This window comes from Chaetodon auriga, chromosome 5 (genome assembly GCF_051107435.1).
Source record: "Chaetodon auriga isolate fChaAug3 chromosome 5, fChaAug3.hap1, whole genome shotgun sequence".
Classification (NCBI taxonomy): Eukaryota; Metazoa; Chordata; class Actinopteri; order Chaetodontiformes; family Chaetodontidae; genus Chaetodon; species Chaetodon auriga.
In genome coordinates, this window is record NC_135078.1 from 13,445,898 (window position 1) to 13,472,638 (window position 26,741).

The 26,741-nt window shown below is 41.8% G+C and overlaps 1 protein-coding gene across 1 annotated transcript; it reads left to right on the forward strand.

The window, feature by feature from the left end:
• Window positions 1–11,267: 11,267 nt before the first annotated feature.
• Window positions 11,268–24,913, forward strand: scarb2a (scavenger receptor class B, member 2a). Its single transcript, XM_076730860.1, has 13 exons — window positions 11,268–11,797; window positions 16,229–16,386; window positions 16,589–16,736; window positions 17,041–17,235; window positions 17,895–17,986; window positions 18,776–18,895; window positions 19,241–19,419; window positions 21,184–21,302; window positions 21,866–21,939; window positions 22,064–22,115; window positions 22,200–22,352; window positions 23,255–23,302; window positions 23,630–24,913. The coding sequence occupies exons 1-13, from the start codon at window positions 11,675–11,677 to the stop codon at window positions 23,759–23,761; spliced, it is 1,593 nt and encodes a 530-aa protein (XP_076586975.1). The 5' UTR covers window positions 11,268–11,674; the 3' UTR covers window positions 23,762–24,913.
• Window positions 24,914–26,741: the final 1,828 nt, after the last annotated feature.

A 26,741-nucleotide genomic window follows, 5' to 3' on the forward strand; every position in this document is an offset into this window, starting at 1 on the left:
ACCCCTAAGTGTTTTACAATTGTAGAAAGCAGTCTGCTATTGGATTTTATAACGTATCCAACATTTTACTGTTAAAGGCTGGTCGAGGTGCAGCTGAACTACTTAATATACTGTTGGTTGAATATAATTGTATAGGATGAACATAATGCATTGTTACCATGTTTTATATCTAAATATTACTCTGAAAAGTAGCTAATAACTAAAGCTGTCAGATACACGAGTGACAAAGTGCATTATTTGTCTCTCTTATTTGTCGCAGTGGAATAAAAGTACAAGCATCTCAGATTTGGTCTTATAGTAAATATACTCAGTTACACTCCACCACTGGTGATATCTGGTTCCCTCTGAGTGCATTTATAGAGTGTTAAACTATGTGCTTACAGCTGTGGTGAGGTTTGAGTGACAGGTGCCGTTGTACTGAAAAAATACAGGAAGAAAGAAAAACAGAAGGCATCCAGAAGAGGTCATGTTGAAGTAGTAGACATTGTATGTTTTAGGCAAGTCTAGCTGTTTCTCTCAGACTGGCTGTTCACCTTAGGAGCACGTGGATTGCTCTGTATGGACCCTCCTGTGTGAGTATCTGAACACTAGGGGGCTCTCCTTCTTAGAAAATATACAGTTTATCTTCTGAGCCAGAGCCCATGCAACCATCATCTATAATCAATGGTGACAAAAATCTTTAATCGTAAATATGCTGCTAAAAATACTGCATAATTTCAGCAGTGGAAGATGCATTTAAGTCCTTTGAATAAAAGTACCATTCCCACAATGTTAATATACTATAAGAGCCTTCTAAATTCTACTTAAGGTGAAATGCGTAAAGTATTATCAGCCAAATTTACTCTAAGTATCAGAAGTAAAAGAACTCATGTGTTACATTTTTTATTATTTACTGTGTAAGCAGAATTTCACTGCTGTAGCTGGTTGATGTGAAGTTTGCTTTATTTACTTCTGTGTACAAAGTTATTTCAGAGCATAAAATGATTATATGTTTTAAGAGAAAATCTCAATCTGCAAACTGTAGCTGTCAAAAAGTAGTGGGGTAAAAAATGTAATACTTTTCTTGCATCTGGAACAATAAAAGGAAAATGCTCAAGTAAAATACAAGTACCTCAAATATGTAGTTAGGTACAGTAAAATAAACGTGTTTAGTTATATTCCACCACTGCTCAATGTACTATTAACCACATGCAACTTGTTTCTTAATTCACCTGAACTGACGCTTATTTCTCACATGGCGGGTAGTTTCCCAAGTTTACTGTTATTTTCTGAAATCACCAAGATTCTGGCGAAAGTCATGACAGCTTCTCTTGCAAAGAAAGTGATTGTTGTTGACTGGATTTAATCACATGTCATTCCCTTCAGAGCTGATGAATTAGCTAATTAGCCTGAGTTCAGGTCCCCGGACTCTCCTGCTGTTCAAGCACTAGGGAAAACACTGCCGGGACAGAGGGACTACTGTTTCCCCTCTTTCAATGCTGATGATCTCTATTTATAGCTACAGACTAACTTAGTAAACAGTTTCAATGCAGTCAGTGAACTGCGCTGTTGCAGCTTGTTCGCCAGCGACAGGGCCAGCTTGAATGATGCCATAAAACAGTGACATTTGAATACACGTTTGAGATCTGAAACCGTCACAGACAGCTTCAATTCTTGACCCACTCAAAGCAGGAGCACCTGTTGAGTCCTTACTGAATTAAAGACAGTGTTGAAAACAAGCACATTTCCTAATAACTTTTAATAAAAGCTATGTTTTTCAGATTTTTATATAGATATATATGTTGTAGTAAGAGCTACTGTATGTTGGAGCTTGCGTAGACTGTGAATGGATTTGTTTTTCCCTCCTGAGTTGTCCTGAGCCTCTTCCTGTTGCCTATAGATTCCTCGTGCTGTCACAGGACCGCTCTGAGGCTCATGATGCATCAGCAGCAACATGGCTCTATGAATGGATATTGTAGTCATGACTGTGTTACCTCAGTATGGCGCCATTTCCAACTGTGGATAGAAGATGAAACTTCCCTCATGTCACTCCACCACTCCCACACAAAGTCTTTTAACAACGTACTCCCACATACCTTAGTCAGACAGTGTGACATATCATGACCTGCAAAGGCCAAGTGTCAGCTTAGGCTTTTTCCTTCCCCCTCTTGGCCTGCTGACGACCTGCATTAGCTGTTTCTGTTTTTAAAACTTCAGCATGCATCAAAAGTAAGCACTTATACTTTCTTTGTTGAAATGGTCTGCTGTTGCCATTTAAGTACTGAAACTAAGATTTTTACAAGGGAAGACCAGCCAGCTGTTGAAAACTGGGAAAATGTATAATTCTAATACCTTTCCATATTTTTACCTCACATTAAAAGCACCACATGGCCTTCTGAGGAACTGGAAAATTCTGCCCTGCTTGGGCCAATAAAATTTTCAATTTCAGATGCAAATTGCAGTTAAAGGGCACAGAGCTCGACATCCAGTAACTGATAGTTTTATTTTTATTTCTTGCCATGGTCTTACGTTCTCATCTATCCACTTAACTGCAGCAAGGAAACGCCTGAAACCTGTGTATACTCTGCACCTTTCTTTCCTCTTCAGAAGGATTTCCTTCTCACGCATCCTGACTTATAGAGACTGAAATACGACACCTGTGTAATTGGTTATTGTCTACAAACTGCTCTCTAAATGGTTGCGCGAGGATGGCCTGACTTGGGAAAGCTCAGCCCCTTTGGAGAAAAAAAAATGTGAGAGTAAATATTAGGAGGTGGACACCTTCAGGGCATTGTGTTTGCTGATATGTGAGCTGTACAGACGTAGCGAATTGATATAATTTGAAAACAAATCGCACTTTGATCTGCAAACAAATCCAAAATTATTCTCACTGTAATAATTTAGACGAATTATTTCAGCACTATATTTACATTTATCTCATCCAGAAAGGTCAACAATAAAGAGAGGCTATTTTTGATTATTTGTTTGATGACATGTATTCTTTTATTTATTTATTCCACACATGCACAATAAAATTCAACAAAAAAGATCAATGCAACAGGACAGCATTAATTTTCCTCCAGAGACTTTCTACTTCTCATCAACAGGATCAGTACAATTGAGGGAAACTGGTTTGATATACAGGAAATGTTTTTGTTTATGGTCAAATCAGAGGGTTTGGCAGCATGCTGGCTTTCCAGTGAAAAGACGATAACTGCCGCTTTTAACAGACCTTTACAGCGTTTAGGATGTTGAGCAACTGCAGAAAACAATACACTGGAGAGGATGTGCAAAACTCCCAAACACGCTATCTGCACAGGGCATCAACAGTCAAGGTTTCTTTCCCCACTCTGCCAGGCTTGAAATGTATGGCTTTTATTTTTAATTTTGTTATTTTGATCATTGGTCATGTTAGCTGATTCCTATTTTCAATAGGGCTGCGTTCCGATATAACTTAAAGAACTTAACTTAAACTTAAGCTAATTTAATGTAACGTAAAAATTAAAGAAAAATAAGTCCATACAAGTTAACACGTAAAAACAGGTAGGGCCACAACAAAGTAATTTTCATTTCTGATTGATCAGAGTATTTTTTTTTTTTTTTTGGATTGACTTCAACAAAAACTGTCCATCACAATTTCCCAGAGTCAAAGACAAAACATTTTTAAATGTCTTGTTCTGGCCCATCTGCAAAAGCTAAAGATATTCAATTTACAAATATTTAAAACTGAGAAAAAAATGCAAATGTCTGCCATTTTTGTTTGATTAATAAAACAATCAATCAATCATCAAAATTATTACCATCAACATTTTCTGTCAACCGAATGATTGATTCATCAGCTAATCATCTCAGCGCTGTATATCAATAAACTGCATCACACATTTTTAAGCCGTCCATGTCAGCGACCATCTCTTATCTAAGAAATAACACAGCTGAGAGCTTTTTGCCATCCTTTATTCATTATTTACTGCCATTGTTAGCTGTGATCTGGCCTCACAAAAGCCAGAGTACATCTTGCATCATCAGTTTTCACATCACATTTAAATGAATGAAGCTGAATTGTGGGCTGGCTTTGTCAGACTACGCACAATGCATATATTGTTGCATACCTCTCCTCACAAGCCTGGGGACAGCAGGGCTAAGCAGGGTCACTGTGAAAAATTTAAATCCTGCTGAACACTCTTCATGTTTTAAAAATGTGTTTTTTAAAGAGACTGGCACCATTATTTTGTCTGCCATTGTGATGTAATATGACAGCGGCTCTTCCTTGAATTCTTAAATTAAGACTTTGTCGCTACATGCGGGAACAATGAGTCGCTGTCTCCTGTTACAAAAAACATTAGCTGAATGGTGGGAAATGAACCACACCTAGGTGGACAAAGGAATTCTACGGTCAGTCCATCACTTTACCACTGCTGAGTAAATAAACAACAGTCATACCATGAGAAAGCATATACAACACATACAATGACAAAGACACGCATTGATTGTTCTTCAGTGTAGAGTACTTAAGTAAAAGTAGCAATACCACAGTGTAAAAATACTGCATTACAAGTCTTCAATTCAATATCTATCTATATGATCATATGTCACATTTTTAGTTAATACTAATGCATTAATGTGTACTGTAAGCAGGATTTTACTGTTGCTGAAGGTTAAGGTAGAGCTGATTTCTCTCTACAACCACTTTATCTACAGGTATATCGTAGTGGCTCCCAGCTGAGGGGCCAGGGCCCTTCACAGGGTCACTAGCTAGATTTGTGGAGATGTGAGGTGATGGGGCACAGTAGAAAGAAAAAACTAAGCTCTGCTGCACAAATTTGTGGGGTTTGAGCTTCTTTAAACTTCACTTATTTTAATGAAACCTTCTGAAATCACTCTTTAGTCAGTCTGCTAAGAATTCATGAGCCTCCACCCAAATTTACCACAATTTTCCAGAATATCAGCAAAAGAAAACGCGTAATAATGCAAAAATCCATCCACTCCCATCATGTGAATATGAGTACTCAAGCACATAGAGATAATCAGCTGCATGACATATTGAAAGAGCACCATCAAATGAACGAAAACTATGTGGAAAACACAACGGAAATAAGGCATTTATGTTCTGTTTTTGTGTTTTTTCTTCGCATTCATTTGAGGATCATTACAGTAACCTCATTGGTCAATGCCAATCTGATGTTTTTATCGACTACAAATGTTAGTGTGCAGCAGAAGTTTCGATGGACAATTAAGTCAAATGCAACGATTTATTTGCTGTGTTTCCACTGCCTTTTGCCGCCTCAGCTTCTCCACCTCAACCAAACTTTAGACTTGGAAATGGATGGAAATGTATTCAGAAACATCTGAAACATGACAAGGGACCCAAACATTTTTCAAGAGGTCACTAAAGGATAGGAACCACAGGTTTAATCTTAAACAAAATATTGTATATTATAAGCTTATGATGTATTTTTCTATGTCAAATCTTGATCTGAAAAATAACTAGTAGCTGCTAGATAAACAACTTGGAAAGTATAATATTTATCTGTGCAATTATACAAGTGTAAAGTAGGACAAACAACTAAAGTATCTCAAAATTATACACAAGTACAGTCCATGAGTGAATGTATTCAGTTACTTTCCACTGCTGCAGTATGATTAAAGTATAGGACGCTGGATCCGATCTCTCAGCTTTTCTTCTGGCCACACCTTTTGGATTTCTCATATTACCGAACTTTTCTTTTGTCTGCCACAACACAGCGAGTTCTTTCGGTCACTGTGATCTTCTCCAAGGAGAGCAAGGGATGGATCAACCCAGAAATAAATTCTGTGTAGTGTACTCTTCCCATAGCACTTAATGGCTCAGTTTGCATTAATCACCTCCAGTGAAAAGGTCTGCCACTCCTAACAAGTCTCCGCTCCCACAACTATGCCTGTTTATCAGTCTCTGGCCTCACAAAGACTGTCTCAGCCTCCAAAGTACCGTGACTTAACGTTTGGTACCAGGCTCCACCGTGGTGCAGCCCCCGTAGGGTGGAGGACACTGCTTACCATGTCATGCAGTATTTACAGAAACAGTTAATGTTGTTTCTGTTGTGTTGATATAAGGAGGGAGCTGCAGATAGGGAGGACAGATGATGGGATGTGACTGGTGGACCATGTGGTTGTTTTTTTTTTCGTTTTTTACATGTACTGACAGTAGATTGTTGCTGTCAAGTAAAAATACATTTTTCATGTTTCAGAAAAGCTGCCTTGACTTGACAGGAAGGCTCTTCGGTAAACAGAGTCGAATTTTCCTAAACCATAAAAAACTAAAGTTTAATCTGCAACTGCAATTTAACAATTCACATGTTACTTTCTTTGTGTAATTACTTCTTTTAAGAACTGGGAGCAAGACCTGTGTTCTCAGAAGTGGTGATAAACTCAGGATCAGTATCATTTTAGATTTTACCAAAAAAAAGTAAAAAATAAATAAATAAAGAAATCCAATCTTAGGTCCACTTACTGGCCGGTTTCCAAACTCTGTTTACTGAGAAAGAGGTGCAATAAAACCACACAATACGCTAATAGGTGGACCTTGAGTGAAGGATTTCCCGTCATACTGTTGTCAAGGTCAGGATCAAACTTTCAAGAATGATAACATTTCAGAGTTTTAAAGCCAATGGCTGTTGAAGTTTCTCAGCCTGCAGTGGGGGATGATGTTTGCCTTAAACGTCTTAATTTAACTACTTAAACTTCTTATTTTGCCGATCTGACAGCGCGGCTCGAGGGACGGCAATGTCAGTGGGTTAATCAGCCCACCTCTTGTGTCCAGTTAGCAATATCTTAACTAAGGTTTAGATAACTAAACATTTTGTACAGACATTCATGGTGCCCAGAGAATGGTCCTATTGACTCTGGCGATCCTCATGCTTTTCCTTTAGCATAACCATGAAGTTGATATTTGAGTGAATTATCTTGACAACTGTTGAATGGATTGGCATGAACTTTGGTACACACAACCATGTCACACTTAGGATGAATTGTAATAACTGTGGTGATCCTCTGACTCTCCATCTCACACCATCATCAATTCCAATTTTTCCTATATTTAGGTTTCTGACCTTATTTCTCCAAAACTAATGACATTCCTATCAGCCTCAGCTGTGCTTCTGTTGAGCAAATTCACAAATGCTACAGTGATGTGAACATAGCAAACGCTATACCTGCTAAATATCAGCATGTTAGCAGTGTCATTGTAAGCATGATATTATGCTAATGTTAGCACTTAACTCAAAGCACCACTGTGCCTAAGTATAGCCTCATACAGCCTCTAACATGGCTGCTGACCCTTTTTCTTATCTTTGTCTTCTTGTTGACACACAAATTCATCACCTCAGATAGCTTTGTGAACCAGGGCGTCGGCACTATTATTTGTACAGTACACCAAATTTTCATTTGAAGGATATGTGAGTCGGAAAGACATGAATCATTATTTGCATACTGCGTGTGTTATTTGATGTCTTCCTTAACAGATAAATGCCATTCACATTTGGCCCCTGGAAAGCACACAATCAGTCCACCCGTCATAGCTCAAGCAGGACAGTGACCATGTGTGCAGTCAAACTACACTATAACTGTATGTTCATCAACTGCAAATCAAGCACAGCTACTGAGGTACTTGCTCTCAAATGAACTCTTATTGTAATTATTGGGTGTATGTGAAGATGGTGACCTTAATTACTCCTAAATGCAATGCGAAGTAAAGCCCACGAGTTAGCACATAACCCATTGCTGACTGTGCAAAAAGTATGAAACATTCAGAGAATTCTGCCTTTTCCAAACTCATGAATGGACATTTGTGTCCTAATAAATGTGCTTGCTGTTGAGCCCCATTTGCACTTTCGCCATGTCTTCAAGTGCAAACCAAAAGCTATTGGTGCAAGTTTTTAGTGGGGGACAAAACTTGCTAGAACACAATGAATGATTTGTGCGGACAAAAGACACTAGTTCGAAGAACTTGTCCAAAATTATTTAGCCTCTGGATGAAAGTCTCCTTGTTGTGGTATGTATGAATGCTTGCCTTATTCTCACCATCAACCGCTTTAATGATGCTGTACAAAGAGATATTCACCTAAAAAATGATGTCTAGCCACCAAATAGCTTTGTGCACGCTTTCAAAGCCGGGTGTCTTAGCGTCCAACAATTCCAACAACAAAAAAAAAAAAAAAGAAAAGAAAAGAAAAAGAAAGAAAAAAAATCAGTGTCGCTCTGCTGACCAAACATAAAAAAAGACCATTACAAAGGTTGAACTGTTTTACCCCCCCACCCACCCTTTCTTTTGGCAGAAACAATGTTGCTGCATTACTTGACTGTTATCCTTCCCCCCTGATGATTTTCTTTAGCATTTTTTACTTCTCTTGTTTGAACAGATGCCGCCCCCCTCCTGCAGTCCCCATCCTCTGGGATTGCCATAAGGCTTAGTACAATGCAGTAACACTCAATTACATTAATGTTAAGAGTCCAGCCCAGCCAGTTCCTTCCAGTAAGCAACACTGAACAATATGATGTATATCACTTCCTGAGGAAAATTTGTAGTCTTTTGTCCCACTTTATTTATGAATGGATTATGAAAGAGGTGGCTGCATGACCGTGCTCACCTTTCAGTCCGTCCATAACTGCCTATAAAGCATTTTATAGCTGGATGTATCCTAAAATGTTGGCCACCTGCCAAATGCCAAATAAAACCCTGTCAATGAGTTGGGTGAATCCAGCAATGAGTCGTTGAGCTGGGGAGTGGCGGCAGCTTCAGCCAGCCTTCTCATCCCATCAGGTCACCTGGTATCTCAACTGGCATCTCGTCCTCTAGAATTGTGGGTAAAAGCATGCTCTTGAGGTAAGCAGCTGGTGTTGTCTGTAAATAAGGTCGGTGGTGGCTCACAATTGCCAGTGTCCTGTTTCAGCTTGACACCTGTTAGATGCTTTGAATGTCACAGAGGTATCAAAGAATCCCAGAGAAATGTCACCTTTGACCTTTTGTGACATTAAAATGTAATCCTACTTCAGCCAAATTCTGATAAGATATTAATAAGCTCGTCGCGGTGAAGACCTGATGCCGATTAAAGCTGTGAAACATCAACTTCAGCGTGTGTAATTTTCTACTGCTATTTCAGAGTGGCTTCAATAGCTGTAAGTCCACTAGTGCAACACTAGGTTTTGATGCAACCATATGTACTTTTCCCCATTCAATGAAATCGCGATTGCATTTCACACTTTTCCCTTTTTGTGAACAAAATATCACTGTGCTATTCCTGCTGCTGCTCAGACCAAATCATAGTGAAAAATGAGCACAGATAGATTTGATCACAAATCAATGTTCACTGGACCGAAGCTCTGAGAAAACTGTCCAACCAGCAGCCAAATGCTGCATAGCACAAATCTGTGTGTGCTGTGCTGAAACGAGTAGATTTTTCAAGTGTAGCTGCAAGTGTCATTGCTGTCTTTCCTTCTGCATAGTGCATTAGACATTTACACCATTTCTGCTACCATTGAAATATTATAAATAATAGCACGTTTGCAAATAAGGAACTGCTTTCACCACAGCAGCAAGATGAATTGACTTTACATTTGTATTCGATATTGCCGCACATGGACAGATTATAAGACAATGGTCTTATAATAGACATGAAATAAATACTCTAAGATGTTATTCACCAATAGTTTAACACTCAAAATGTTGTTTTATCAGGGTGCTGTGTGTGCGGTTTGATCATCTTGGATTGACAGGCACCAGGCAAAATGAGCAAACATCCCCACAACTCATCACGTTTTCATTCAAATGTGGTATAAAAATACATGACATCCCTTCCAGCTCAGCCCTGCTTCCTTCAAACAGCTGAGAAGAGCTCAGACAAAACACAAAATGCAGAAAATCTCTCTTGTAAAAGAAGCAAAATTGTTGTAGCTCAAGTATTCAGTTCTAAGGATGCTACTGCTCAGAGGAAGCTGGCTGAGAAAAGGGCCTTTAATGAAACATTACTGTCGAGTCAATGTGCTGCCCAGTTGTAATATGAAAGAAAAACAAAACAGAATATTGGATTGGAGGGCAGATACTCCATATTTAAATGTCAACGTTCACCTTATACAATCCATCCATGTTGCTGCAGCATCCAATTTATAGATTTGCTCTGCATGCATCCACTGAAATGTAGTTTCATGGCTGTAAACATGCATTTTGTTGTCAAATCTATCTGTCCAACATCTTGTCTCAAGGTTGAATTCAATTTTGTCAACAGAGCTGCTGACAGTTAAGCTGCCTTGCTGCTCTGCAGTGACATTTCCCCTCCTTTTATGGAGGACTTTTAGATTAGACGTATTTATTTTTTGTCAATATTCAGTGGTCGTTTGCCTCGTGATGACCACAATGCCGGCCATACATCATCCACTTTTTTCCTGTTACTCCACTGCAACATCATCTGTGGCTCGAGTGGGCTCCGCTTAACATCCACTTTGTGTCAGCGGAGAGCATCACGCCGTCGGTTCCTCCTTTATAGGAGCCCCGCCCCAAAATCAGTCGATCAAATTCAGCATCGCACTCACCAGTGTCTGACCAATCAACGCGCGAAGAGGGTGGTCTCGAGACGGTGGTCCGTGAGGGCAGTAGCCAATGAGCTTTCGGAGTCGGTCGGACAAAGGGCTCGCGTCAACGATCGTTGGTTGCTTGAGTGGAACATTATTCATGTCCACGCTGCGCTTATTTAAGGAGACGCGATGAGGTGAGCTAGCGGAGTTCTTATAAAAGGAAACAGATGTCTTCTGCCGTTATATTCTCTCAGTGCAGTGTGTGGAGGAGATGGTGATGAAGTTTGAACGTTTTGCATACATATTTGATCATGTCCCTGATCAGGAGCATCGAAACATTCCCGCTGAGCTCATGAGAAAAGTCGCCAGGTGGAATACTACCGCCGGCGCGTGCATGTGTATGAGCACGCTCCTGCTAATTCATTCATAATCCTGGCAGTATTGCATGTTGTGTTGCAAGCTCATACATGCCAGTAAATTGAAGTATGATCACACCAGGAAAGCATCAGTATAAAAAGTCAAAACCAAGCTCTTTTAAGTTATTAAACGACAAAAAATGAGCTAATTTTGCTTAATGACGCACAGACAAGAAAATAAATGTAAAAAGATGAATTTTTCCATTGTTGTGATATTGTTTGAGACAGTGACATAAGCCATATAAGCACAGCTCCATCATTTCTCCCTCTTACACACACCCACCGCCCATGCAGCCGCCCCAAAACGACGCTTTTCGCCTGACCGAGTTCATTAATGCGCGCAGGAAGGGGAGGAGGTGGACACGGCTCTTCTTCTACGTCCCGATGTGCTGAGAGCTGCTGTTTCACTTCACCACCGCCGCCGAGCAGCGCAGTCCTTCCCTCCCCTCTGGTGCCAGGTTGATGAGCGATCTCGGATTTTGATGAAAAGTGCCAACATTTTTTTTATATTCATCGTTTCCCCCCCTCAGCCTCAGCGGAGAGACCACTCCAGGACGGTGAAGAGAGAAGTTTAAAGCTCGGCTGCGGTATTGGACACGGCGGATCCCAGCTTTCACGTCCATCCAGCACATCACCCTTACTATCTTTAGTACATTTTTTTTTGTTTTGGGGGGAGTTATCGTCGACTTCAGTGAAGTTTTACCGGCCCCGAGAGGACAGCACATCCGCCCGGAATCATGACTCGGAGATCCTGTGCCATTTACGCCACCGGGATCGTGTGCGCTCACCTGCTGATAGTGGGGATCGCCCTGGTCGTGGCTCAAGTCTTCCAAACAATGATACACAGCCGGCTAAAAAAGGTGAGTTTTGCCACCCTGTCGTGAAAGGACGCGGTGTTTTGGGTGCTTTTCTTTCCTCTCACACTTCTCTCATCTGACACGCTTGAGGGTTTTAAAATGTTTCATCTGCAGTGGCCAATCATGCGCATTCAGCATCTCACCGGTAGTACATGCGGGGGTCACAAGATCATCCAGTGTGTTAGTGTAAATCGTCTTTGATCTGTAATTCATGTTTCAGTGCATTCTGCATGGCCAGCTCAGCGGGACGAACCCAGATCCTTCCCCTTCATGAATCCGCATGATCCGACGTTGTGCAGCGTGCAGGTCCCATTACATGGCAGTGCGGCTTCGGGCTTTAGTACAAGATTGCGTTGGGACGAATGATTAACCGGCGTGTGTATGTTAACGTCAGACACGGTCCGAATGAACGCTTTGCTGTGGGTAGAAATCCCCTGCAACTCCCACAAGGGGAGTAATGATTGTGTGACTCTCAGAGGTGAGATTATCATGACCTTACCCCGTTTCATTTCGCTTTTTAAAATCTCCTTTGACAGACCTTTCGCATTCCTTTATGGATCTGCAGCGTTTATACGGTTTGTCCTATCATCACATGATTCAATTATCTTTATATTCAGTCTGGAAAATAGGGGAAAGACATGATATGTTGTTTCTCCTGGCTGATACTGTAGGTTTTTGATCATCTGTACCAGCTCTGTGCGCATGACCCGCTGACACATTTCTGTTGGTGCTGCCTTAATACACTGACTTCTTGATGGTTGTCTATTCTGAGGCGGGTTACCGGGAGTGAGAGTGGAAATCTCAGCCAGCAGGGACACGCTGGGTAGGGGGGAGGTGGTCAGGTCTGGGTGAATGGGGGAAGGGAGCCTGGGTGAGGGGACAGGGGGAAAGTTATCATGGTGTGGCGAGAGGGGGGTGAGTGGCAGCTCTCCACCTTTCTGGAAAATCAAACCTCCAACTTGTATAAAACAGACAGATCTGTACTTACTCGATTGACGCATCCTGATCTGTCTTAAAACACAGAGAACTGGTGATTTGAGATGTGTAGGTCTGATGCGTGCAGTCTGTATCAATCAAGGCTCCATCAGCTCTTTCCCTGTGCTGAGATGCATTCTGGATAAATAGTTTAACAAACACACAAGCTTCACTTGAGCTAGTTGACTTTTTTGTAATGATTTAACAGTCACATTAGCAGTCAGGCTAAACATTCATTTCTAACCTGAGTTGGATTGATATGTATTCAGAAAAGATCATGACTTCAAGTGTGGTTTGACCGGTGGGTCTGTGCAGTCATGCGTCTATATTTCTGTGCACTCTTGCATTGTTGACGTTGGTTCGAACTTAAATGACAAATTTCTGGTTGCTACTGTATTTTAGGACAAGTTGGGATGGGGTGGGAGCCCAATGGGGTGGGGGTGTCGGCAGCTGACACCCTATCCCACCCTGCAGACCCTTTAAAATACTTCACATTCCTCGTACTGACTTGAATCACTCTGTTGGATGCTCCGTAGGGCTCCTAATCTCGTTCCCCCCTCTACTTAAGAAGAAGAAAAAGCCAGGAACAGCTCAGCAGAGAAGCTCAACACGCTATTTGTCCAAGTAGGGGACTCGCAAACAGCTTCCTCACTGACACGGTTTCCCCCTCCTGGAGTTAAATGTAGGTCTGGGTCTCATTTGTCTCTCATTCCAAATCACGGCAGCATCCCAGGGGACCCAAATTAAAAGACTTAGTCAAAGTTCATCGACGGGGGACATAATTCTGATGCGTCTGGCGATTACATGAAATGACAGCATAGCTAATCCTCTTTCGCCACAGTCTTCCCGTTGAATTAGGCGGGCCCGGACATGCTGAACAGACTCCAAAAATCTACCTAATCTGATGTTCGAATGCAGCTCTCTATAATAACGACATAGCCTAGTTTGGGACAAGTCAAAAGCTACCTCCAGGACACACACTCTGTGTGTCTGATGAGCTGGGTGTGGAGGGAGGCGTGCATATAAGCCATGCGAGGAATTTGACAGACTTCTTGGCCTCGCGGGCATGATTTTTGCCTAGGAGCAACCTCGTAATGCCTTGTTGTTCTTCCAGCCTGGACCTATCCCAAGCCGTTCTGCTCAGACAACGGAGCTAAAAAGGAAAACACCCACTTGTGCCACTCCTCTCAGCCCAGTTTGGGAGAGCAGGCTTTTCAAGGTAGTATGGCTGAGTCGAGCTTGAAGCACTTAAGACCAAGGTCAGGCTGGTAAAACACAGCATGTTTAAGCTCCAAACGTGCCACTGACGCACAGCTCAGATGCAGAATCCTCAACACGGGAGGCACCCGGTAGAAACTTTCTGGTTTTAATTGTCTGTTCTTCCTTTTAGCTGTGTTCCACATGCTGTTCAAAGCAGGATCCTGTCACACCACACCTCGGCTTTGCCTGAAGTTGTTTGACTAAGGCTCGGCTCACATTGCCGTCAGTGTTTAGTTTGAGTCCGTCACTCACCCTGTATTTTGATTTCACCAGCATAGCTCTCCAATTTGTCCCTCACATGTTTTTTTTTCTTTTTTTTTTTTGTGATAGATCAAGGTTTTTCTGGGAAATAAATGATGTTCATGTAGCTTTGATGAAGGCCTCTCGAAAGGCCGTTGCTCAAGGTTGGCAAACACAGGGTTCGGGTCACAGTCGCTCGTTGATCTGTCAAATGCTGCAGGGGAAAGGCCAGACGAGGCAGAAGCCTATTTTAAAAGTAACACAGTTTGCATTTTGCTTTTGAAAAGGAACAAATTAGGTAATAGTTGCTGGTTTGGCATCATGATTTTTAGAAGTCCTATAGTGCACTGACCGCTCGTGATGGTCATATGCCGCTATTGCGTTACCTGGTTTCACTTCAGCTCTTAATTAAGAGGCAGAATGATCGAGACTCTGGAGGATTCCAGAACTTAAATACCTCAAGTTCCTGTAAAGTGTGTCCTCTCTTATTTCTCTTATTCTGAAGCTGTGACATCAACGGATTATCCAGTCCTTGAAAACAGCCATGAAGTGTGTTTCCTGGGTTGAAAGTTGAGACTGTGTGATGCAGTGTCAGTAATTCTTGATTATTAAAAATGTAACAAAAAAAAGACACTACCTGCTTAAGGTGCTGAACACACAAGCAACAATTAGTCAATTCATTAATTGTTTGATCAAAAGAAAATTAACTTGAAAATATTCTGATAATCTCCACCATAAGGATTCGCTCATTTTCTGTTTTATATAATTGTAAACTAAATATCCTTTGGTTTTGGCCTGTTGGTTGGACAAACAAGACATTTGAGGACGTCATTTTGGGCTGTGGGACATTGGTATGAGCATTTTCAGTGTTTTTGAACATTTTACAGACTAAGCAATTAAAAGACTAGTTGAGAAAATAATCAGACTAACTGATAATCAAAGTCATCGTTGGTTGCAACACTGAACTGCTCAAACTGTTTTTGTAACTGTTTTTTCCTCAGCTGCAGTGTGTTTGAAGCTACATTTCTCCTCAGTTAGTTGAAGCGTCTCACCTTCTTTATCAAAATAGGTGTTTTGGTTGACCTCTCTGACATCTAACATGGTTTTTGTGAGGTAGCAAAGGCGAGGTGATGCAACCAAACCTGGGAAAACAATTCTATAGAGCAGAACATGTTTGAAGGTCGGAAGTTGTTACCCAAACAGGAAGTGCCAGCCACACCCTAAGCTATATTTTCTCAACGGCAAATGTCTGCAACTGCAGAAGACAATGTAAAGCCTCCCTCAAGTGCGCCTCACTGCACTCAGGGGACAACATGAAAAAGACACAAGAGGAAACGGCTCATTTTTTCTTTTCCCAGCTTTAAAAATACCCTCCAAGAATGGAAAGAGCTTCTTTTTTTCCCCTGTGTCACAAACACCTGCAGTCAACATATAGGCTGTAAAGCTGAATGATCAAGCTAAAGGTTACTGTTGCTCATGTTCAGACATGTGGTGACCAGGCTTTTGTGACACACTAACTACTGACTGCAGTTTGTTTTGTCACCACATGATCACAGTCAAAACACTTTGTGAAACCACAACCATCTTCTACTTTTCGTGGCTGCTGCACGTAGTTAGGGCACTAATGCTGCAGGCGCACGTATTATTGCGACACATTGCTGGATTGTGATGTCTGACTAGTCGCCCCCAGTTAGATTCTTGCCTGGGCTTGCTGAGGTCAGAGATTGTGCAGAGGATTTTCTGCCTGTCCTGATGGTTTTTTTTAGCTTTGATGGACTCTTCTCTGCTTCCCTCTGGGTTTCGGGGTCTTGGCCCGGCACCAGCCCCCAGAAAAGTGCCATGTGTGCTCTCAGATGGCCCTCATTCAGAACGACTCACATTTGGCCACTTTCAAAGTGTGAAAATTGAGAAACCAAGTGCTTTCTTAGTCTGAATTTCTTTTTCCTCTTTTGTCAATAGGAAATTACTTTGACAGAGAAGAGCCAAGTGTTTGAGGCATGGAAGAATCCACCTCCACCTGTTTATATGGAGTATTACTTCTTCAATGTGACCAATCCAGAGGTGTTCTTGGCAGGCGGGAAGGCTGCTGTTAAACAGATTGGACCCTATACTTACAGGTAGGTTTGATATGAGGATCTGAAGAGCTGCAAACCTGTAATAATTTATAGTGGAAGGAAAGGAAACCGGTCATCATCTTCTTAAAGTCCTGTTTAAGGAAGGCCATCTTGCATCTGTTACATCTGGGATCATTTGTTAGTCCAGTGTGAAATCAAAACAGAAGACATCTGGACTAACAGGCTGATGTCTTTTCCACACCAGGGAATACAGGCCGCGGGAAAATGTGACATTCCTGGAGAACGGCACCAAGATTTACGCCCTGAACCCCAAAACTTTTGTGTTTGTGCCTGAGAAGTCCGCCGGTGACCCCGAGGTTGACATTGTCAGGACTGTCAACATCCCATTTGTGGTAAGACATGGTGTCTGTGCAGGATACGTGTGTGTGTTATTATGACCCGCAGCAGCCATTTTGTGGAGTTTAAGTCATTTGATTGGCATGTGTGTTCTTATTTTCTCAGACGCTATTATTCCAAGAACAGACTCCAGGCCATTGTCCTCTTAGTTTTGTTGTGACATTTTGATAACTTGAATATACTTCAGCCATATGAGGCCAAGCCAAACAAGACTTAAGACATCGTATATGGAAACTGAATTGCATGTGATGGGAGTCTCTTCAGTCTTTTTTTTTGACGCGTTTTGTCTTTTGTCCTCAGGCGGTGATGAACGAGCTGAACTCCTACTCCTTTATCCTGCGAACTTTTGTTTCCATGTACATGAACTCTCTGGGTGTCGAACTGTTCCTGACCCGCACTGTCCACGAGGTTCTGTGGGGCTTCAAAGACCCTCTTCTCTCAAAGGTCCACTCCATGAAGCCTGAGGTGGACGAGTATTTTGGGCTGATGTGGAAGGTGAGCTTGGTGGTATTCCTGAGATGCAAACTTGACATTATTTCAGAGCCAAAACTTAAGAAAGCTCTTGCGGTTCGGTTGCTCAGGGTTACTAGAACAACAGCTGAGTGGAAGCATCTACTTCGCGTAAGAGAAGTGAGATTGGCCATATGCTGATGGAAGGTGCTTGTACTTCCTGTTTATAGAGCAACGTCTGCAACTTGGAGCAGGCGGTCACAACATCAGCCTTGTGATCCTGAGTGCAGTGTTTTGGGTGTCTTAAATAGAGCTATTAATCAATTAATTGGTCAGTTGATGAATAGAAAATTCTAAGTCTTGAATAAGTATTTCAAGCAGTTGTGTCAAAAATTCACTGCCTCCATCCAAATATGCGGTATTTGGAATGCAGTTTGAAGGCATCAGAATATAGAAAGTAGAAGTAGAAAATGAGCATTTTTCCCTGTTTTACGACACATTCTAGACGATAACTTGGCAGATTAATGGACAGTGAAAACAATTGTTAATGACCGATATAAAGCATTATATCTTTCACTATTCTCATGTTCTTTGTCAACAGATAGAAACACTGTTTCTCACTCAGTGCCCCTCCGCTGTTCCCTGAACAGTTGTCTGTCACAGCAGCTTTGTCTAAAGCTTGGGTCTCCTCTTGTTTTCCACAGAAAAATGGCACCCATGAAGGAGAGTTTGTGTTTCACACCGGCGAGAAGAACTATTTGGATTATGGCAAAATCGACACGTGGAACGGCCTGAGGTAAAGACTCGCATCCGGCAGCGTCCAGTGTCTGTGCAAATAACACATCCTTTTCCTTCTCTCCACAGTGATAGGGCAGGCCTCTCAACATATGGCTTCCCCTTGGTCCCAGTCATGATATTCATATCATGAATATTATATATTATTATATTTACCTTGTTACACAACCTGTATTGGAAAGTCCAGAGGACAAAGCCTTTGCTCCCTGGTTTTAGGCAGAACCCGATTGCAAAATGAATGTTTGGATATCCAAGTGACTTTGTACCTTGGATGGAATCATCATGTCTAGGTAGATTTCAATCGTGGAGGAAGTATTCAGATCTTTACTTTAATAAAACCTACCAATACAGCAGTGTAAAAAATACTCCAAGTACTTGAAAATATTACTTAAGTAAAATTTAGAGGTGCTAGCAGCAAGATGCACTCCAAGAATCAAGTAGAATCATCACAGCGTACATTGTACTGTTGTGTCCGGTTTGAGGGGGAGCTACTTTAACTGCTTCATATTCAGCCATTTTTGGGGGGTAAATATTACCTAAACTTAACCCTTTCAACCACAAATAGTGAAGTGAAGGAGCTGCAATGATTCGTCAGTTAATCGATTAGTCGATTGGCAGAAAATTATTCCAATGTGTGTATATGTCTATAAACGGACTTTCTTTTAATGTAGAAAAGGAATTAGTAACTATAAATGCCAAATAGATATAGTGGAGTGAAAGGTACAATATTAGAAGAAGCATAAAATGAAAATGACGATGCTAATCCCACCCTTTTTTTCTTCATCAATAGGGAGATGTCGTGGTGGTCTTCCAATCAGAGCAACATGATCAACGGTACAGACGGCGCAGTCTTCCACCCTCTGATAAACAGGAATGAGTTGCTCTACATCTTTGCTGCTGATCTCTGCAGGTATGCACACATTTCCTATGCGGCTTTAAATTTGTTTACATGGGCGAGGACCGGATCGTCCTGTGACGCTGAGTCATACACATATTCTTACAAATCCACTGATAAGGGCCTGAGTTTGTCATCAGTACAACTTCCGATAAGGCTGGCGATAAACTCAAAACACACGTGGGAAAATCGACGTGTGTGACTTGGACATGCTTTAAGGAATGATTACACAGGAATTGAACGTCATCTGCTGACTGTCCTTCTTCTTGATGGTCCTAAGCTTGACAGTTTCTTGACATTGCTTAATATATAGTTCTTACATTACCCAAAGTAGACACTAAGTTTGTATTCTTCTCTCAGGTCTATCCATCTAGCCTATGTGAAAGATGTGGAGGTGAAAGGCATCCAGGCGTACCGCTTTGCACCCCCTAGTGACGTCCTCATGAGCCCCAAAGACAACCCCACTAACGAGGGCTTCTGTGTGCCAGCTGGAGACTGCCTCGGCACCGGGGTGCTGAAAGTCAGCGTTTGTCGAGAAGGTAAGGGACTGCCCCGTGTCCCCCTCCGTTATCATAGAGCCTGACCCACTTCTTTTTGATGACTCCAAACCAGCCCTGTGACACAGTTTCCCCCGCTATGTCTACCCCCCAAAAATCTCCTTTCAGTCAGCAACCATGTCCCCTGCCCCTGCCTGGTATGTGACATTCCCTCTGTTTGAGCATGCCAGATTTTACTCAATGCACGGTTCAATGATTAACTGTGCTGACCGTGTGTGGAGGCTTTTGAAGTATTTTATGGTGGTCATTGAGTGGAGTGTGATTGCTCTGATAAGGCTATCTTTACTGGCTTTGACATGCAGACAATCTATCGCTTCACTGTCAGATATGCTACTGTAACCCCAGGTTGTGTATAATCTACACACAGTTTAATCCTGTAGAATTTATTTAATACTAACATTTATTTAATATGTATTTTGTTCCATCATATACCGTCTACAGAAGCAAACACTTTGTAAAACTGTGTCTGAACAGTGTGTGTACTGAATAATGTCAGAAAAGGTTGGTGCTGATTGAATTCTTCCTGTGCTGAAACCTCACTGGCTGTTTCCACCAGCTCATATGAGGCAAACATGCCTGATTGGACGGATTTATGTGATGTTAAATGCAGAGCCAATCAAGGCCAAGCCCTGTTGTCATGCGCAAGGTGGTGTCATTCAGAAACTGCCTGTGTGGTTAAAAAAAAAAAAAAAAAAAAAAATCCATGAGTCTAAACCACAAAAAAGTGCTTAAAAAAAGAACTGAGTAAAGGTTTCAGCATTTCCACAATCAAAGTCATTTTACATAAGAGATTGTTTAAAAACATGTAAAAAGACAAAGTCAAAGTGGTTCATATGAAATATAATGATAAAGAATGATGCCACATCCCTGGAAATTGAGGCTGACAGACAGAAAAGTAGAGCTGCAACAATGAGTCAGTTGATCCATTAAGTCAGTCAAAACAAAGTTAATCTGCACATATTGTGACAGTTATTTAATCATAAGGATAAGGACAGGAAGCTGCATTTAGTTTGTCTGGTGTACAGAAACATAAGGAGTTTGTAATAGTTGTCTGAAACTAATATGACCAGTTGGCTTTTTAATGAGTAGAGTTTTGATGAGATTTAGATAAAATGTGTGGTGTCATGACAGAACACTCTATATCTTTAGTAAGACATTTCTGTCCTGTAATTTGGACCTTTTGATGTCCTCTCTTTGAATTGTGGAGTGAATTTTAAAGAAAATCTAGAATTCATGTAAGTGTTAAGTACGTACAGCTTCTAACTCCACCAAGGCCTTCAAGGTTCAGCCTGTTGGAAAGCCACGCCACCAGCACATGTGGACGTTTGTGTCGTTATCACATCAACCCATGCAGATGATGTCTGGACACACAAATCCAATCTGATCACTTGCATCACTTAATCTGATTTTTAGAAACAAATCTGATTTGCCCGCTGTCTGAGCAAAGCCTACGAGTTTAATTATGATAAGTTTCAAAGGGATATTCAAAGGAAAGGTGTTGAGGGCTGCAGGAATACTCTTGTTTTTACTGCATCTGCCATTCATTACAATCTGAAACACACATCCTGTGCGCTATCAGCTCCAGATATGCCCGTACATCTACTCTCCAGATAGCAGATAGTTCTTTTATCTTATCTCACTTTTCCTTTTTCTTCTTCTTCTTCCTGCCCATGCTGTGTGGACAGAGTCATCTCAGGATAAAAACAATAACTGACTCATATGTTTTGCCTCATTGTTTCCTTGAAGGCGCTCCCATCGTCGTGTCATTCCCCCACTTCTATCAAGCCGACCCGATGTACATCAACGCCGTTGAAGGGCTCAACCCCAACAAGGAGGAGCACGAGACGTACCTTGACCTGCAACCGGTATGGCTAATAATTATTATCCCGGCATCTTAAAGCATGTGTAGGAATCAGTGTTGAACCTTGATCTATTGTTTTATGACGGTCTCTATCTAAATGAGAATTCGCTGTTTTGATTCCTCGTAGAGCCTCTACGAGGAGTCTTCTTGTTTTTGTTAGCAATTAATGCAGTTCCTCTGCATTGTTTTGGCCAGCTCCCATCATTAAAGAGAAAATGCTTCTTCTTCTGTTAGTTTTAGCAGTGCTAAAACTTTATTGCCATACTGTAATGAAAGCAACATCAAAAAGGGTACAAAGAGTAAAACATGATAAAAACACAGAATCTAGAAATCAAGTTATCTCATTGAGCGTTCCTTGAGCACTTGAGCCGTTTAATATTGAATTTGATTACAGCTGTTTCTTCTAAAGGCCTAATCTTCATTTTAATAGACAGATTTTTCCCCACTAGATTCATTCTTTTTACTCTTTACTAAACTTAACTAAATTAATAGAAACGATCTTTAATACAGGAAAGTTTCTGAGCTGCAGTAACATTCACCCCAAACTGTTTTTTTTTTTTTTTTTAGACCACAGGTGTTCCCATTCGTGCCTGCAAGAGAGCTCAGCTCAATATCATCCTGAAGAGAGTCCAAGGCTTCCCGTAAGTTGAACTTTGCTGAGCTCTGACCCAGTTCGCTGTTGTCGCACTCTGTCCATGTTCTGGCCACATGTTGAGCCAGATGTCCCCCTTAACCTCTCTCCCTCTCCCTCTCCCTCCCCTGCAGGAAAACCAAGTTCATCAACGAGACCATTTTCCCCATCATGTTCGTCAATGAGGTGAGGATTGCATTCAGTGCCGTCTGAGCTAAACCTGTTCTTATGAGTGAAACACAAATCGATAAGCACGTCTCTCCACCGCAGACGGCGACCATTGACGATGACTCAGCATCCCAGATGAGGACGCTGCTCCTTATCGTGACGCTTGTGTCCAACTTCCCTTTGCTCATTGTGGGCATGGGCATCATCCTGCTGCTGGTGCTCGTCGTCTTGTTCTGCCGAAACCGCCAGAAGAAGGTAGGAGCTGCTGACCCCCGTTATTGTAGACTAAGGAGTAGTATTAAAGTGTGTGTTACCCACTGACATTAGCTGACACGGTAAATGAGACTGCTAATAGACTGAACGTAGTAATGTGACACAATAGATGCTGCAGTGTTTTGAGAGTTATGGTTGTTTCTGCATGGGTAACAGTTTCCTAAGCTGCTGCAGGTTTAACCCCAAACTTGGTGCATGTTAACTAACACGTCGCATGGTTTCTGCGCAGCAATGTCAGCATGAGCAGTTTCCCACAATTCTGGTTCAGAGGGTGTATTTTTTTTTGTTTGTTTCTTGCTAAATGTTCTCTAACAGTCTGTGCATCTTTGATGAGTCAATGAATCCTTGTGTTCAGGAAGGAAGCATCGTAGTTTCCCTCCTGCTCAGTGGAGCTATGAGCTGGCTTCGCACTATTGAGTAGCAAAGTGCATTGAACTCGAGTAGTCCTCAGAATGATGCACAGCGCATGTTCACCTCTTATCTCTAGCAGTTGTGGGATTGTTGGTCTAAACCCCGGCCTCACTGCCCTCAGATTATTGTGGTTCAGGTTATTCACTGCCCGGAGAGTGAACATGTGAAAGGAACAGTTTGATTGGCTGAGAGTTAGATGAGAAGATCAATACCGCTAACGGGCTGTAGCTTCTCATTTAGCTGACCGATATGAGAGTGGTGTCAATCGTCTCGTCTAACTCTCCCCAAGAAAGAAAAGAAACCTTTTTCCCAACATGTCAAACTATTCCTTCGACACACACTCAAGTTCAGACTGTTAGCTTAGCATTGAGAGAATGTTTGAAACGTGCTTAATTGCAATGTGAAGAAGTGTTGTATTAACCATGTTCTAATTTTAATTTTCTGTAACCCCCTTTTTTCCTTTTCTGTTTTAGAATGAAGTAAAACGTATTGATTTTACTGAAGCTTTTCATTCTTTTACTGTAAGTCTTAATTTTTGCCTTGTTTGCATTCTCCTTTTTAATTTGTTATCCACCATCTCTGATATCTATGTTATCATTTTTAATTATCTTTATGGGACATGATATTCCTTTTAAGTTCTCACCTCACAGTATGATATGTTTCATTATTTCTTGAGTTAGTGTTTTCTGTGGTGCTTGTTGTTGTAACTGGTGCGTATATAGAACTTGTGCTTCACTGTGGACATTTCAGTCAAAACATTTATTCCCATTTAAGTGTTCAATGATAAAGAATATTTGGACGTCTTGCCACTTCCATGGTTTGGGCTAACGCTTTCTTTTCCCGTTCAGACGGTGAAAGACGACACGGCCTACACTCAGGTCAGCGGCAAACCCGACGAGCCGTCAGAAACGCCAGCCAACCAGCCAATGAGGAACGGCTCCTACATCGCCATGTCTCCAGTGGAGGCCCAGAAGTGTTGATCGAGGATCATCCCCAGCCCGAGTGTGGAGCTCAGGAAGGGGACTGAGGGAGCAGCTCATGGGTGTTACAATACCGCGGGTGGGGGTTTGCATACACAGTGGGCTCATTCTCACTTATTTTAGGGGGTGGTGGGGAGGATAGGGAAAGGGGTGGGACACAAGCCCCAGTAAATGTTTAGTCACAAAGACATTGCTCCTCTCACTGAGCCCTCGTAGGACTGTCTGCCCTCCTCTACTCTACCTGCTGAGCATGGCCCTCACTGCCTGCCGTACCGCAACACAAACAAACCCCCACACTCTATTCCCCATTTCCGTCTCGGTTAGGCCCTAAAGATGGAGGGACTCCGGGTGGGCTCGGCCAGGACAAGCCTTTTTCTCTAATTCTTCTGAGGGAACACAGTAGCATTGGTGTCGCTGTTGCACACGGATGCGTGATCTTCGGAGCAGCCTCTGCTGAGTAACGTGGCTCAAAGGAAGGGTTTAGTATTCACCTGAACGACAGTGGTTGTTGTTTCCTCTCCGTCAGTGTTGCGTGAGGGGAAAACTTCATGCCAACAGATTAAAAAGGAAAAAGCTCCCGTTAACTGAATCCTTAGGACAAAACTCTCTGAGCTCCGGGGCTCAGAGGATAAAATGGTTTTGCTAACAGAACTGAACTCAGCATATCCTTTTTGTAAGAAAAGAAGAAGAAAAAAACAGACTGAGCCAAACTATTTATAACATTTTTGCCTTTTTTTTTTCCTAAGATGATTTAGTGCACCCACACACACACACACACACACACACACACACACACACACACACACACACGCACTGCACTTCCAGTATCAGTTAGTGAACGTGTGTGTGCAGCTTACACTTAAGTGTCCTGTTTTGATGGACAATGGGGAGCTGTTTTTCTCGATGCAGGCGCAGTGTAGTGTGACACCTGCAGTCCTCGTTATTTTGACCCCCCCCCCCCCCCCACTCTTCGTCTTTGTCACCATGACCTTTTTTCCCGAACACTAGTTAAAAAAACAGAAATATTCACAGACCTCAGCTACATTTCCAAACCATCTTTAGTCAAGGGGATTATTAGTTAGCTGTGAAATTGCTAGGAATGCCAACAGTAGCTCGATAATGTTGCACCTTTTAGGCTTCATCATTCATTCAAAACAAAAAGGAAAAAAAAAAAAAAAACACCCACAGAACTTACAAGGGAGACCTGAACCTGCTTTCTGCCTTACAATGGTTCAGTGTGTTCTTTATGTTCATACATTGTTCAGATAAGCTGGAAATCTCTTTTGTCGTTGTACATATGTAAAGGGGAAATGTTGAGATACCTCCGACCAAATCCAGCAAGCAGTCCTCCAAGGTGTGCTGAAAGACACTAACGTTGCTCCAGTGTCGACCGCTCCTGCACGTCTACACTGTTACTTATTAGAGAAAGCACAATTTGGATTGCTAAAACCAGTCCTCACACAAGGCTACCAGGTTTTTTGTCCTGTTGTTATATATATATATATTTACAGCTGTTCTGCAAATGACACTGACAAGTGCTGTGACTTACAAAAAAAAAAAGTGGAATCATTGGGTTTTGAGGGAGCCCTGTGCATTAGTCGCCGCTGTGCAGTCATTCAGTTTACCAAGGAGCTGTAGGCATTCAGGCAAAAAACACAGCACACAGCACTTGAATCACTGTTTGTCTTATGTTTCGTGTTGTGTTTTCATTTTTCTGTGCGCCACACTTGTCTCGTCACACGTCAGACCCAGTGCTCATTGTTAATGGGAAGTGAATTTAAGGCCATAATACTGTCAATGTGGAGAATTCCCCGCACTTTGCCTGGAAAATGTGTCCTGTGTGGGTTTTTGTTTTTTTTTGTATGTGTGTGTGTCCTGGTCATTTCAGTGCAGGTGGTCCATATGTTCAGTACATTTCAATGGTTTGTCCTCACTAGTATTGGTTATGAAGGATGTTGTTGTAAATGAGCAACAGACGTCCACGCCTCTGTATTCCTTGCTTTTCAGCACATGGAGTGTCTTCTTTTGATATACTTTTGTATTTGTTATTGCTGCTAAAACATGCCATAACCTATGGACTTGTATTTGTATATGTGGTATTTACCATATTGTGCTCGTCTTCAGCTTCAGGTTGAACCACAGAGGCTTTTTCTTCAAGTTTCTGTGTTGCCAACCCTTTTGACACCTGAGCACAGGATACAAAGCCCAAAGCTTGCTGCCATTTATTGGAATTAGCAGTTACAGCTAACAACATTTTTGTAAAGTTATCACATGTAACCACTCTACTAGCAAACGATCTGACCATATCAAGTGTATCGTCGGGGGTTTATTCTAGGTTTAGTAAACTTGACAGTTCGCTGGAGGTGCACAAAAAGGGCGAGCTGCTCGGCAACATCTGAGATCAGTGTCACAAGTCTGACACTGGGATTAATAACACTGTGGTGGAGAGTAAAGTTAAATCAATTCACTGAAGGCCTTTTTTATCACCACCTACATGCAAGCCACCACCGTCTTGTGCAAATCCACCTTTTATAAATCTTGACTTGAACCTGAAAGACCTTAATCCAGAGAGTCGCGTGTGCGTTGCTTGTAGAGCGTCTGTTCAAACACACACCTGAGCCATCGCCCCTCCACTGACTGACTTCTACTATATTGACCTTTGAGTCCATTCTTTCAAGCCCATTGGCTCGTTCCTGCTTGACCAAAGATAACCCACATAGATCTGCCCCAGCGCCGTGTTTACTCTCCTCTGTGATAACGGCCATGCCACAAAACCACCCCGACCTTTTCTTTTTTTTTTTTTTTGAAATCGTGCCACCACTTATGTGAAGTATTTGCAGCAGTGTTGTGTGAACAGATGTGTGTATGTGCCTTTTTTACATCAAGGCAAACTTAAAAAAAAAAAAAAAAAAAAAAAAAAAGTTGGTAGTTTGATGGGTATTGCTTTTTTGTCACCCAGTGCAAGAGCAAGTTAAGGTAA

What these genes read in the sequence shown, in the direction of transcription:
- scarb2a (XM_076730860.1), top strand. Translation starts at nt 11,675, where the DNA reads ATGACTCGGAGATCCTGTGCCATTTACGCCACCGGGATCGTGTGCGCT. An exon ending in TTTGCTGCTGATCTCTGCAG is followed by an intron (nt 18,896 to 19,240) that starts GTATGCACACAT and finishes TTCTTCTCTCAG; the next exon opens with GTCTATCCATCTAGCCTATG. An exon ending in AAGAGAGTCCAAGGCTTCCC is followed by an intron (nt 21,940 to 22,063) that starts GTAAGTTGAACT and finishes CCTCCCCTGCAG; the next exon opens with GAAAACCAAGTTCATCAACG.